Source organism: Macrobrachium rosenbergii, chromosome 2 (genome assembly GCF_040412425.1).
Source record: "Macrobrachium rosenbergii isolate ZJJX-2024 chromosome 2, ASM4041242v1, whole genome shotgun sequence".
NCBI lineage: Eukaryota > Metazoa > Arthropoda > Malacostraca > Decapoda > Palaemonidae > Macrobrachium > Macrobrachium rosenbergii.
Genome location: NC_089742.1, coordinates 28583817 through 28598347, shown reverse-complemented (window position 1 = coordinate 28598347; position 14531 = coordinate 28583817). Strand labels below are relative to the sequence as shown.

Below are 14531 nucleotides of genomic sequence, written 5' to 3'. Positions count from 1 at the left end.
AGATCTGATGAGGCAGTAACTCGTTAATTCGGGACCATTATTTAACCTTCAGTAGGGTCGGTCACCCAAGACCCCTCTCTCTCTCTCTCTCTCTCTCTCTCTCTCTCTCTCTCTCTCTCTCTCACAGAGTCTCGAAACCTCTCCTCCCGGATCTCTCAACACTTCACCTCTCTCGCTAGCTCTACTCTCCTCACCGCCCCTCCCTCCCACTCCCTCCCCTCCCTCTCTCTCCCTCCCCTCCCCCCTCCCTCTCTCCCTCCTCTCTCTCTCCCTCCCCCTCCCTCCTCCTCTGGCCCCATTGGTAAGGAATGGACGCCAACCTGAGGTTCGCAAGGATAAAGCGTTGAATTAACTGGGTAGTCTTCAGGGTAATTCTGAGCAGGATATGCTTATTCTCGTCTTTTTATCTGCTTATTTATTTATTTTTTTAGCAAATTAAGCGTTTGTTTGTGGATGATCCGCGGATCAACTTTGAAAGAGATTGATAGAATTAAACCATTAAGAAATAAAATTTAAAATATGTAATCTGTACGATTCACAGCGTTAATATAGTGCAAAATCATTTTTGTAATATGTTAATATTAAGGCCACAGAACGAAAAATTGTACCTTTGTATATCTAAATAAAATGTGGCTAAACCACACTTTACATTACTCTTACTAATACTTACCTCTCAAAACTATTCCCACATACTGGTTTTAGTTTTCCGTTAAAGAAAACTACTGTTTCGGCTTTGTCTGTCCATCCGCACTTTTGTCTATCCGTACTTTTTCTGTCCGACCTCAGATCTTAAAAACAGCTGAGCCTAGAGGGCTGCAAATTGGTATGTTGATCATCCACCCTCCAATCGTCAAACATACCAAATTGCAGCCCTCTAGCCTTGGTAGTTTTTATATTATGTAAGGTTAAAGTTAGCCATAATCGTTCCTCTGGCAGCTATATAGGATATGCCACCACCGGCCCGTGGTTAAAGTTTCATGGGCCGCGGCTCGTACAGCCTTATACCGAGACCACCGAGAGATAGAGATATTTTCAGTGGCCTTGATTATATGCTGTACAGAAAACTCGATTGTTTTCTCTTGTTTATTGTATCATGGAGCCATGAGTGTGATAACGTTAACTGCAGGAAATTTTTATTTGCAATTTTCAAAGATCATGGATTAAGGATTTCATGACTGAATTACAGTTTCAGTGGATATTTAATGATAGTTTCTTAATAACACTGTCCACTACTAGCTTGGTAGTTCTAGCGTGTTGATCTGTTGCTGAGAAAACTCCCGACTGAAAAATGACTTGTGAAGTGCACTCGAAGAGGGTCAGCAATAAGGCTCAGAAAGCCACTGGTGAAGAAGGGGATTTTCACCCATGTGAGCCCGTCGTAGATTCGCCTTCCACACGCTTGAATTCTATGGATGAAATTCTCGTTCTGTTGAAAATAGACGATGCGAGAAAGTTGGAAGGAAAAGGGAAACATAGTTGATGAGTAACTTATAACTGTAGATGTTTTCAGTTGAAATGAATTGCTTTCAAGTGTTGTTAGAAGTGTTGGAAACTAATGGGGACATTTTCCATAACTATTTAAATGTAATGTAATGTTATCCATTGTTTGTTTTGTTTTATATACTCATAGGAATTTACATTGCCCTTATCTGAGCATCGAGAATATTATGCGTTTACTTGCAAAGAAATTAACGGTAACGATGAAAATGATAATAATAACATCGGGGGAACTGAAATAATAACAATAATAAACATAAAAAATAGCAACAATAATAAAAACGATAGTGACTGGCAGAAATATACAATAAGCATCGACTATAACGAAAACACTATAAATAATAATAATAATAATAATAATAATAATAATAATAATAATCCACAGTTATATAAATAAGTTGTATTAATATGCAACTGTATTAATGTGTTTTAATCTTTTTCATAACAATACAATCAATTTAGACAGTTGTCGATATTATTACATAATAACAGTTTATCGCGATATGGTGAATTTCTCAGCAATAATAATAATAATAATAATAATAATAATAATAATAATAATAAAATAATAATCACACAGCGATCACGAAATGCAAAACTGTCAAAACAATCACGAAGCCTCGGGTATTGATCGTGACAGAAACGGGATTAGAAGCGTAATGAAAAGGTCAAGGAACTTAACGAAGCATTCCCATTGCATAGATTGTACTCTGGCAACGAGAGAGAGAGAGAGAGAGAGAGAGAGAGAGAGAGAGAGAGAGAGAGAGAGAGAGAGAGAGAGACGCACAATTCATGAAACAAAACCCGCAGGTAAACGAAAACAAAATAGCTTGATTAAGAAGTGAAATTCCTGGGTCATGCTTAGTGGCTGGAGGATAAACAGAGAGAGAGAGAGAGAGAGAGAGAGATCGCTCCTGAAATGACGTGACCTCGGACTATCCAACCCAACAACCCTTCGCATATTTAACGGTGCCGCCACCAGGTCTCTCTCTCTCTCTCTCTCTCTCTCTCTCTCTCTCTCTCTCTCTCTCTCTCTCTCTCTCGACGGGGGAGGGGTCAGATTGGCAATGAGGTGTTTGGATGGGTTTGGCGGGCGGGTCTCTCCAACCCCCCCTCCCAAATCACACGCCCACGGGTAGGGATGGAGGAGGAGGAGGAGGAGGAAGAGGAGGAGGAGGACTTGGGTAGTAGGCGTGTATTGGAACGTGGGTGGAGGTGGGGCAGATAGGAGAGGTGTAGAGGAGGGGAGGAGAGGAGGGGAGGTGGCGGGGGAAGTAGGAACAGGAGGTCTAGATTGTGTTATGAGGGAAAATGAAGAAAAGGGGAAAAAAGAATGAAAAAGATATTTGTTTCAGCGGTGATGATGCAAGGCTGAGAGAGAGAGAGAGAGAGAGAGAGAGAGAGAGAGAGAGAGGAGAGAGAGAGAGAGATTTTGAGGTGTTCAAGTATTTGGTATGTGGATTCTGAGCGTGACAAAGGCGTGGAGAACAGGGAAGGGAATAAATAAATAAATAAAAGTAAGTAAATAAGAGATAATCCATTAGAAATTTGGAGGTACTGAAGAATAGAAAGCCTAAAGAAATCAGTAGGGGTGGAATTATAGAGAATTTAAAAATACTGTTCAGTCAAAGGTTATGAAAATTCAGAAACAAGGAAGTGAAAAAAAAATCACGGTAAAGATTTTAAAGGACTGAAGGATTGGAGGATTGATTTAATGCATTATCTGGCGTCACGGATTTGTTGAAGAAAGAAATCATAATAAAGATGGATAAGGATAATGAGAGGGAGTAAGATGGATGACGACAGAATATTAAAAAGAGAGAGAGAGAGAGAGAGAGAGAGAGAGAGAGAGAGAGAGAATCGGAAAAGTAAAAAAAAAAAAAAGGTAAAGAAAGACGAAGGAATTAAGACGGGAAAGAACAGCTAGTAAAATAAAAGAGAGAAACTGAAAAAAATAAGAAAAATAAAGATGGGGAATAGGATGGCAAATCTCAGATAAAAAAAGAGAAAATTAAGAACAGGAAAATAAGAAGAAGAAGAAGAAGAAGAAGAAGAAGAAAGAAGAACAAGAATTGTTTATTATTTCGTTCATGGGAGAGGCGGAGCGAAGGCAATCTAAAGCGCAGAAGAAGAACAGCAAATAAAGGAGAGAGAGAGAGAGAGAGAGAGAGAGAGAGAGAGAGAGAGAGAGAGAGAGAGAGAAGCACTAAGCTGAGACAGTTTAACCAAATAAAAGATCTTTCCATCCTGGAAAAAGGTGGAGACAAATATAGACGAAAGAAAATGAAAGAGAGAGAGAGATAGAGAGAGGGAGAGAGAGAGAGGAGAGAGAGAGAGAGAGAGAGAAGCACTAAGCTGAGACAGTTTAACCAAATAAAGTCTTTCCATCCTGGAAAGGTGGAGACAAATATAGACGAAAGAACGAAGAGAAATGTAAGAGAGAGAGAGAGAGAGAGAGAGAGAGAGCGAGCCACTAAGCTGAGACAGTTCGACTAAATAAAAGATCTTTCCATCCTGGAAAGGTGGAGACAAATATAGACGAAAGAAAATGAAAGAGAGAGAGAGAGAGAGAGAGAGAAAGGGGTGGGGGGGGGGGGCAGGGCAAGAGGTGATGGCATCCCGGGTGAAGATGGCAAAGGAAAGGTGTTGTGAGTGAATGATGAATTGTTTGTTGACGGATGAATCGTTTTCGCTAAGCATCATCCTCTTTTTCACAATGCTTCACTCGCTCAGTCGCTGTGTAATCGCCAATTCCTTAACCCCTACCCCCTCCCCTCCCCTTCCCCTGCCCCTCCCTACACCCACCACCCACGCCCCTGTACACGCCCACCCCAAAAGGGCCCCTACCACTGGCTAACTCTCCACCTTAGCATATAAGAGGAACGAGGCAGTGAACTCCGATCTCTCTCTCTCTCTCTCTCTCTCTCTCTCTCTCTCTCTCTCTCAGGAATGAATGCTCGATGGCACGGGGTGAGAAAGAGGGGGAAACCCCCCCAAAAAAAAGAGAAAAAGAAAAAAAAACAAAGAAACCAAAGTGAATGGTAAAAGATGTGCAAAAGAAAAAAAAAAAGAAAGAAATCTTAGCAGGGGGTGAGTGGGATTGGGCTTCCCCCTGTCACACCGTTGACCCTCCACCTCCCTAACCCCAATCTCTCGTCCAAAGGGTCCGAACCGTGATGGGAGGGCGCAGGGGGAAATCGCCCCTCTGTGCCCCGGTCCTAAAGCCCAATTTATTCCAGCCATCCCTCGTCCCAATGCTTTTTCTCTGCCGTGTTGATATCCAGAAGAAAACTACACAATACGGTCAAATTCTTACGAGTTTTTTTTTCTTTCCGGCGGGTTAGGGGTTATTTTAGGTTGTGGGTGGATGGGTGGGTGGGCTAAAATGCTGCTCATGGGGTTGAGAGTATGTTTGGGAGATCGGTAAAGAGGTGTTATGAAGGAGAGAGAGAGAGAGAGAGAGAGAGAGAGATCTTACAAGAGAGAGGAACTTACAAAGAGGGAAAGAATTTATAAGCTATGGAAGGGTTAAAGATTATGAATTTAACTAGTGTTGAGAGAGAGAGAGAGAGAGAGAGAGAGAGAGAGAATCTTACAAGTAGAGGGAAAGAATTTATAAGCTGAGGTGAAGGGTTAAAGGTTACGAATTTAACTAGTGTTGAGAGAGAGAGAGAGAGAGAGAGAGAGAGCCTTTTGCTGTATAAGCGGAAAAGAATTTTATTAGCTGAACTAGATGATATATACTATTCGTAGCTGATGCAGAGATTAAGAGGGAGAGAGAGAATTTTACTCTCTGAGGAAGAAAAAAAAAGGAGTCTATTGCTGGGAGAGGAAGAGATATTTGGAATTTTACCAGTTGAGGGAAGAAAAGATGAATTCCTGATTTTATACCGTTGCGTTAAAGATAAGCTGGAGTCATTCCATACTTTTCGTAGCTTGCAAAAACTAATTCATCCTTGGAAAAGGAATATGGATATTCTGTTAATGCCAGTAACCCACTAAAGTAAATCTTCTGACGGTACACTATGCGAAATTGCCAGGCTGGTGCAATGATTGAATATGTGGAGGGGCCAACGGTAGAGTAGTACCTTTGTTTAGGCAGTCAGCCACACCGTTTAGATGGACTGGCTGGATAATAGAGGCTGTACCTTTGTTTAGGCAGTCAGCCACATCGTTTAGATGGACTGGACTCACTCTGATCCTCACTATGTTTCCAACACACACCGGGAATTTAATCCAGGTCAGAAATCTAGCCAGGACAAATGCCAGCTTTGTTATGCCACAAAGGAAAAGCTCATCTAACCTTACTTATTGACCAGATAGCAAAGTCGTGCTATATTAATGTTCAGTGACTTCACTTAATGGATTCATCAAATGTGAAATCAATCTGGAGCTTGCTTGAGCACGCTGATTATATTCAAGGAAGCTGTGAGATCAGCTCTTTAAGCTTCAAGCAAATACAGAAAAGAGAGTGTGGAAGGAACCTGGCATTTTATTTAAGGGATTTGAAGAAGCATTCCTGTCTTCTCACGCTTTCTCTGTCATTTGTAACATTAAACAAGTAAAAAATGCGCCGAAGTTTCTTCGGAGAAATCGAGTTTTCTGTACATCGTATAACCAAGACCACGAATATAGATCTGTCTTTCGGTGGTCTCGGTATAATGCTGTATAAGCCGCGGCCCATGAAACTTTAACGACGGGCCGATGGTGGCCTGTCCTGTATCGTTGCCAGATGCACGATTATGGCTAACTTTTTAACCTTAAATAAAATAAAAACTACTGAGGAGGTTAGAGGGCTTTAATTTGGTATATTTGATGACTGGAGGGTGGGTGATCAACATATCAATTTGCAGGCCTTATAGCCTCAGTAATTTTTAAGATCTGAGGGCGGTAGGCATGCAACTCACGCCTTATTTTAAGAGAATGGAATTAGCATGTCCCAATAATGAACTAGTAAGTAGCTGGCAGGGTTGTGTCAGTTGGCTTTGAAAACAGACTTGCATTGAAAATAAACATACATAAATACATACAAACATAGATAAAAGCGAACGGATGTGAATTTCTTTCTATCTGTGTCCTGAGATTTTTGCGTAACCAAAGCTGAAATTGCTATGTGACAATACAGTTATGTGTGTGTATCAGTTTTACTTGTCAGTAAAAGGAAACCATTGTGCCGGCTTTGTCTGTCCGTCCGCACTTGCTTTCTGTCCGCACTTTTTCTGTCCGCCCTTAGATCTTGAAAACTACTGAGGCTAGAGGGCTGCAAATTGGTATGTCGATCATCCGACCTCCAATCATCAAACATACCAAATTGCAGCCCTCTAGACTCAGTCGTTTTTATTTTATTTAAGGTTAAAGTTAGCCATAAACGTGCGTCTGGCAACGATATAGGATAGGCCACCACTGGCCCGTGGTTAAAGTTACATGGGCCGCGGCTCATACAGCATTATACCGAGACCACCGAAAGATAGCTCAATTTTCGGTGGCCTTGATTATACACTGTACAGAAAACTCGATAGCGCCGAAGAAACTTCGGCGCATTTTTTACTTGTTTGTTACTGCACACGGTATACAAGGGAGAGAAATCGCTGTGCATGAAAACGTGAAGTACCGTAACAGAGACTTTCCTTGGGAGTAATTCGAGGTTCCCTTAATGATATGTCTGGATGACACACCGACATAGATATGTGTACTTTCTCCTCTCTCTCTCTCTCTCTCTCTCTCTCTCTCTCTCTCTCTCTCTCTCTCTCTCTCTTTCAATCTTAATTTAGAAAATCGTGACTATCTTGAAGCCGTGATTGCCCGGGCGTTGATTAATATAAGAAAATACATCTGCCTTCACATCTGCCGTAATTCAGTAGGAGATTAATGTACGCACAGAAATCATAAAAACAAATGCATAAGCATCATCATGATACTGTTACGTAAGACGCTGTGTTTGACTTTCTTATATTTATAGTTTTCTGAAAAGAAAACTGTTGTGCCGGCTTTGTCTGCCTGTCCGCACTTTATTCTGTCCGCACTTTTTCTGTCCGTCCTCAGATCTCAAAAACTACTGAGGCTAGAGGGCTGCAAATTGGTATGTTGATCATCCACCCTCCAATCGTCAAACATACCAGATTGCAGGCTTCTAGTCTCAGTAGTTTCTATTTTTATCTAAGGTTAAAGTTAGCCATGATCGTGCTTCTGGCAACGATATAGGCTACGCCACCACCGGACCATGGTTCAAGTCTCAGCGGCCGCGGCTCATACAGCATTATACCGAGACCACCGAAAGATAGATCTGTTTTCGGTGGCCTTGATTATACGCTGTAGCGGCTGTACAGAAAGCTGGATTGCGCCGAAGAAACTTCGGCGCATTTTTATTATTCGTCAAGAGTAGTGGAGGGGCAACGTGACCGAGGGATGGGGTCTGTGAAATGACTAACTTTGATTCGACATGTTCTGCTTTTGTAGGGCTCTCCGGTGGAACTTTGGAAGCCTCTCTCTCCTCTCGTGTTTCTTGGTTTATTCAACTGTACGAATCACAGTAGTTCTTCTGTGGAATTCTCCACAATTGTCTTGTCTGTATTAAAACAAGTAAAAAATGCGCCGAAGTTTCTCCGGCGCAATCGAGTTTTCTGTACAGGGTGTAATGAAGGCCACCGAAAACAGATCTATCTTTTGGCGGTCTCGGTATAATGCTGTATGAGCCGCGGCTCACGAAACTTTAACCACGGGCCGGTGGTGGCCTAGCCTATGTCGTTGCCCGACGCACGATTACGGCTAACTTTAACATTAAATAAAATGATAACTAATGAGGCTAGAGGGCTGCAATTTGGTATGTTGGATGATTGGAGGGTGGATGATCAACATACCAATTTGCAGCCCTCTAGGCTCAGTAGTTTTTAAGATCTGAGGGCGGACAGAAAAAGTGCCGACGGACAGACAAAGCCATCTCAATAGTTTTCTTTGACAGAAAACTAAAATGAACAATTGCAGTTTTGAATCGGGTGAGATCTCACCCAACAGAGTCAACGTACCCTTTGGGTAACTAGTTCCTCCTCCTCCTCTCCTCCTCCTCCTCCTCCTCCTCCTCCTCCTCCTCCTCCTCTCACCATTCTCTAAATCCTCCTACTAATAAATATTTGTAATAAGCGAGACGCCACAATTTCACCCCGATTAACCTTCCTTGAGAAATATAGAATCCGTAATACTCTCTGTCTGTTTGTCTGTCTGTTTAGCTCCCTGTCTGTCTATTTCTGTATCTCTGTCTCTGTCTGTCTGTCTGTTTGTGTGTCTGTTTGTCTCTCTGCCTGTCTCTGAATATGTGTCTCTGTCTATTTCCGTATCTCTGTCTCTGTCTGTCTGTCTGTTTGTGTGTCTGTTTGTCTCACTGCCTGTCTCTGAATATGTGTCTCTGTCTATTTCCGTATCTCTGTCTCTGTCTGTCTAGTTGTCTCTCTCTCTCTGCTTGTCTCTGGATATCTGTCTCTGTCTATCTGTCTATTTGTCTCTCTCTGCCTGCCTCTGAATGTCTGTCTTTGTCTGTCTGTCTCTCTCTGTCTCTGTTTATGTGTCTTTCTCCGTCTATCTGTCTGTCTCAGTCTATTTCTCTGTCTGCCTGTCCCTGTGCCCGCCCCTTTATTTTGCTCTGTCCTTTGTTAATCATCTCTCTCTCTCTCTCTCTCTCTCTCTCTCTCTCTCTCTCTCTCTCTCTCTGTGTATCTGTCACTGTGTCCCTGTCTCTATCTGTCTCTCTCTCTCTGTACAGTACCTGTCTATGTCTGTCTCTGTGTATCTGTTTCTGTCTCTCTCTCTCTCTCTCTCTCTCTCTCTCTCTGTCTGTCTGTCGCTGTGTATCTGTCTCTCTCTCTCTCGCTTTATCTGTCTCTCTGTCTCCCTGGGTATCTGTCTTTCTTTCTCTCTGGCTGCCCGCCTGTCTCTTTGCCCCTGTGCACTGCTGTGTCATTTGTTAATCATCATCTAATTCCTGCGGGCTGCTCTTCTTCTAATGTCATCCTCCTTAGACAGTTGACTCGGCGACCTCACATCATCATCATCATCATCATCATCATCATTCACCATTTTCATTTTCATCTTCCTCTCCTCTTTTCCTGTATTGCATCGGTGGGTTTTGATGAGTGACTGAACGTTTTTGAGCTCTGTCTCTGTCTCTGTCTCTGTCTCTCTCTCTCTCTCTCTCTCGATGAAGCGTATAAACGCAACGTAATTTAATTTTTTTTTATTTTAAGTTTAATACCTGCGTGTGGCTTCCAATGCTAGTGAATTTGATTTATATTTGGTAGGACAGAGACGACCCTATATTTTGACACGGTGTAATACTTTTATAGTCTATCTTGTATTATTATTATTATTGTATTATTATTATTATTATTATTATTATTATTATTATTATTATTATTAAAATAGTTTAACCAGACCACTGCGCTGACTATCTTGTAGAGAGATGCATCCTTTCTGGGAGATGGTGTTAGGGACTTGGGGGGAGATGTCGCAAAATGGACAATACTTGTTCGTGGTAAACAAATCTAAATTAGTTAAGAAGACAATCCTTATCCCAGAAATATATATTTTTAAATTTATTATGTAAATTATGTAAGCCGAGTGCATAGTGCATGGGCTAAAACTCATGATATTGCAATTACTTTCAAACTCCCTTTTGATTCAGGATTTTGTTGACGTATCAGCTCTCTGTAAACATTTGCCCACAGGGAGAACTTGTGCCCAGTATGTAGTGTAGGGAAAATGGTGCCACCCTCTGTCAAGTATAATACCTTCGGCATTTTTATTTTTCTGAAAAGAAAACTATTGTGCCGGCTTTGTCTGTCTGACAGCACTTTTTTCTGTCCGCACTTTTTCTGTCCGCCCTCAGATCTTAAAAACTACTGAGCCTAGAGCGCTGCTAATTGGTATGTTGATCATCCACCTTCCAATCATAAAACATACCAAATTGCAGTCCTCTTGCCTCAATAGTTTTTGTTTTATTTAAAGTTAAAGTTAGCCATAATCGTGCTTCTTGCAACGATATAGGCCATGCCACCACCGGGCCATGGTTAAAGTTTCATGGGCCGCGGCTCATACAGCATTATACCGAGACCACCGAAAGACAGATCGGGTTTCGATGGCCTCGATTATCCGATGTACAGAAAACTCGATTGCGCCGAAGTTTTTACTTGTTTATGAGTAGATGTCTGATACACCCATATCTCATTTTCAGTCTACTTTGTTCTGTCCAAGGTGTATCTCTTTTGGCACATATACTTAACTTTTCTTTGGCTTTGTAGATTACAGCTCATCACAGCCACCAGGCAGGTCTAAGAAAGTTGTCGACATGACTCTTGCATAGAAATTCTCTCTAGGAAATAATAAAAAGAAGTAAACCCGAGGTATCTTCCACGTCTGTCAAATTCCTCCGAGGTGACGAAGGCCATTCTATCTTTACTAGCTCAGAACGACTGACTATCTGTTACAGACGTTGTGAAACAAAAATAAACCTTAGGCCCAAGTCAAAAAAAAAAAAACATGCCAGATACACCACTTGTCAAATCTCACGGGGTCGGCTTCGTCGAGCTGTGTTGCGTAGATTTTGGTTGCCCTTGTAAAGTGGAGTGTTTCTTTCTGACAAAACTGAATAGTTTGTGAGATTTCATTTTTTTTTTAAATTTTAGAACTTGTATGACTCGTAATTTAGAATTTGTTAGATTTTATTTTTTTAAGAACTTGTATGTAACTTTTGTAATTTGGACATTGTTAGATTTCATTTTTTTAAGAACTTGTATGACACTTTTGTAATTTAGAATCTGGTTCATTTCAGTATTTCAAGACTATTGTAATTTAGAATCTGGTTGATTTCAGTATTTCAAGACTTTTGTAATTTAGAATTTGTTGGATTTCGGTTTTTCAAGACTTTTGTAATTTAGGATTTGTTAGATTTCAGTTTTTTAAGAACTTGTATGACAGTTTTGTAATTTAGAATTTGTTAGCTTTCATTTTTTCAGTAACTTGTATGACACTTTTGTAATTTGGAATTTGTTAGATTTCATTTTTTCAATAACTTGTATGACACTTTTGTAATTTAGAATTTGTTAGGTTTCATTTTTTCAAGAACTTGGATGACACTTTTGTAATTTAGAATTTGTTGGATTTCAGTTTTTCAAGAACTTGTATGACACTTTTGTAATTTCGAGTTTGTTAGCAGTAGGCCAATCAGGGGCGTTGAAGCAAGAAATTTATTTACACACAGATAAAGACGAAGTATTTACAAATACCATTTCCATACCTGGATGGTATACCCTGGTAATCGGAGACCGGAATTACAGCAGCGTTGTGGATCTTTTGAAGAAATGTAAGGCAGATATGTTTGTTGTTACCACCGAATATTCTTGACGGTATCATTTCTTAGCAGCCCTAGGGATTAATCCTAACACTCAGTACTGACGAAAGAGAGAGAGAGGAAAGAGTGGGGTACACCCCAATATTATCCAGATATTTTATGAAAAGGAATATTATCTTAAGGCGTTTTTTGAGCCCTCAACTGAAATTACTTTTACGCAGAAGCCTCTTGCTCTGGCCAGGAGGGGGAGGGGAGGGTGGAGGGGGGAAGCTAAAAAGCTTATTGATACACAAAAATTTTTTTGTAATGTTGATTTTTTTTTTTTTGCTTTGGCCTGAAGCTGAGCAGTAGGATTGAAGGAAAAAATAAGAGAAAGTAAATTAGTAGCAATAACATGCACATTGACTGGAAAATATCAAACTATTTTTCCGTCACTTCTGGAACAAGGTGAAAGTTTGATGGAGGTTTTCTGAATTTTGAAGTTTGGTTGGATAAGTACAAATTCTTTTTCTTTTAAATCTTCTTTTCATAAATTTATCTTGTGTATTTATCCTCTCTCTCTCTCTCTCTCTCTCTCTCTCTCTCTCTCTCTCTCTCTCTCAAATATATTGTAAGGACCTCTGAATATTTTAGAAATTAATTGCACATTTGCTGCAAAGCATAATTTTGATTGGATTCTCTCTCTCTCTCTCTCTCTCTCTCTCTCTCTCTCTCTCTCTCTCATTTACCTATGCTATTTTACTCTACGTATCATTTTGAAACAGAATATACTTTCAAGTTACTGTGAAGGTATATAGATTTTCCCATCCCCCAGGTTTGTAATGTATGCTAAGTGGTTGTGAATAAAAATGAGAGAGAGAGAGAGAGAGAGAGAGAGAGAGAGAGAGAGAGAGAGAGAGAGAGAGAGAGAGAGAGAATGCATTAATGTAAAATGAAGACTGTATGGAAGTGTTTGAAAAAAAAAACCGAATTGTGAAAAGACAGTAAATAAGGCTCGATTAGATATATGTGCATTACTAAAAAATGGTAAAATTTTGACATTATTTGAAGTGAAATTTGTAGTAAATGACGAGTGTCTCTCAAAGGATTATTTGAGAAAACGTACGGGAAATGAAATTTGAGATGAGAACGTTCTGTAATGTAAAAGAAAATTCAACATAAATGAACCCACTATAGAAAAGTTCATACTGAGATCGAGTAAGAATGGAAATTAAATAGAAATACTCAGAGAAAGTATTAGAATTATGAAAAGGTAAATAGAAATTATCAGAGAAAGTATTAGAATTATGAGAAAATAAATAGAAACGATCAGAGAAAGTATTAGAATTATGAAAATGTAAATAGAAATTATCAGAGGAAGAAATAGAGTTATGAAAAAAACTAAATTGATCAGAGAAAGTATTAGAATTATGAAAAGATATATAGAAATTATTATTAGAGAAAGTATCAGAATTAAGAAAAAGGCATATATAAAAAAAATGAGAAATGGAAGACTTATTGTGAAATAAACCGAAAACCGAAATAAAAAAAAAAATGTAAAAAAAAGTTGTTAAGAATGACTTTTGAAAATAACAGACATGAATTCTTTGAATACAGAGCGCCCATAGAATAAAGCCCCCATCTTTCCCTCTCCCCCGCAAAAAAAGAAAAAAATGCGCCGAAGTTTCTTCGGCGTAATCGAGTTTTCTGTACAGCCGCTACAGCGTATAATCAAGGCCACCGAAAACAGATCTATCTTTCGGTGGTCACGGTATAATGCTGTATGAGCCGCGGCCCCTATAACTTTAACCACGGGCCAGCGGTGGCCTGTCCTATATCGTTGCCAGGTGCACTATTATGGCTAAATTTAACCTTAAATAAAATAAAAGCTACTGAGGCTAGAGGGCTGCAATTTGGTATATTTGATGACTGGAGGAAAGATGATGAACATACCAATTTGCAGTCCTCTAGCCTCAGTAGTTTTTAAGATCTGAGGGCGGCCAGAAAAAAGTGCGGACAGAAAAAAGCGCGGGCAGAAAAAAGTGCGGGCAGAAAAAAGTGCGGACAGCCAAAAGTGCGGACGGAGGGACAAAGCCGGCACAATAGCTTTCATTCACAGAAAATTAAAAACCAGAAACCTGTCTGCAAGCTGCGATTGAGCAGGAGAACGAAGCCAAAGGAATATTTATTTTAACGGGAGGTCTCGGAGGTGATGAGGACGGAATTAATCGGAAGTAATGAAGCTTGATTGCAGGTGACTTGCTACACCGTGTCAGGTGTCACTCGGGTGCGTGTGAAAGCGTTTCTGAAATACTACCTTAATTGAATGGGAATGAAGAACGAATGAGGAAGGTGATGGGATGGGTTTCTCTCTCTCTCTCTCTCTCTCTCCCCGTTCTGGTGAAACGTTCCTAGCTTGAAGAAAGAATCAGTAATCTTTCTCTCTCTCTCTCTCGCTCTTTCACATGTCTTTTTTGGCTTGAGGAAAAGTAGAGGTGATTTTGTCCTCTCTTTCTCTCTCTCTCTCTCTCTCTCTCTTTCTCTCTCTCTCTCTCCCCATTCTGGTGAAATGTTCTTAGCTTGAAGAAAGAATCTCTCTCTCTCTCTCTCTCTCTCAGATATCTTTTTTGGCTTGAGGAAAAGTAGGGGTGATTTTGTTCTCTCTCTCTCTCTCTCTCTCTCCATTTGAATGTATTTCTTATAGCAGAATGTAATGTAC

General features: G+C 40.3%; 1 protein-coding gene across 1 annotated transcript in view; it reads right to left on the bottom strand.

The window, feature by feature from the left end:
* Positions 1 to 9462: 9462 nt before the first annotated feature.
* The window catches only part of LOC136842709 (KS1 protein-like), a 113582-nt gene continuing 108513 nt past the window's right edge, over positions 9463 to 14531 (bottom strand). Inside the window, exon 4 of the mRNA XM_067110411.1 lies at positions 9463 to 9593. Within this exon, the coding sequence (XP_066966512.1) occupies positions 9463 to 9593 (131 nt within the window). The remainder of the gene's footprint in view (positions 9594 to 14531) is intronic.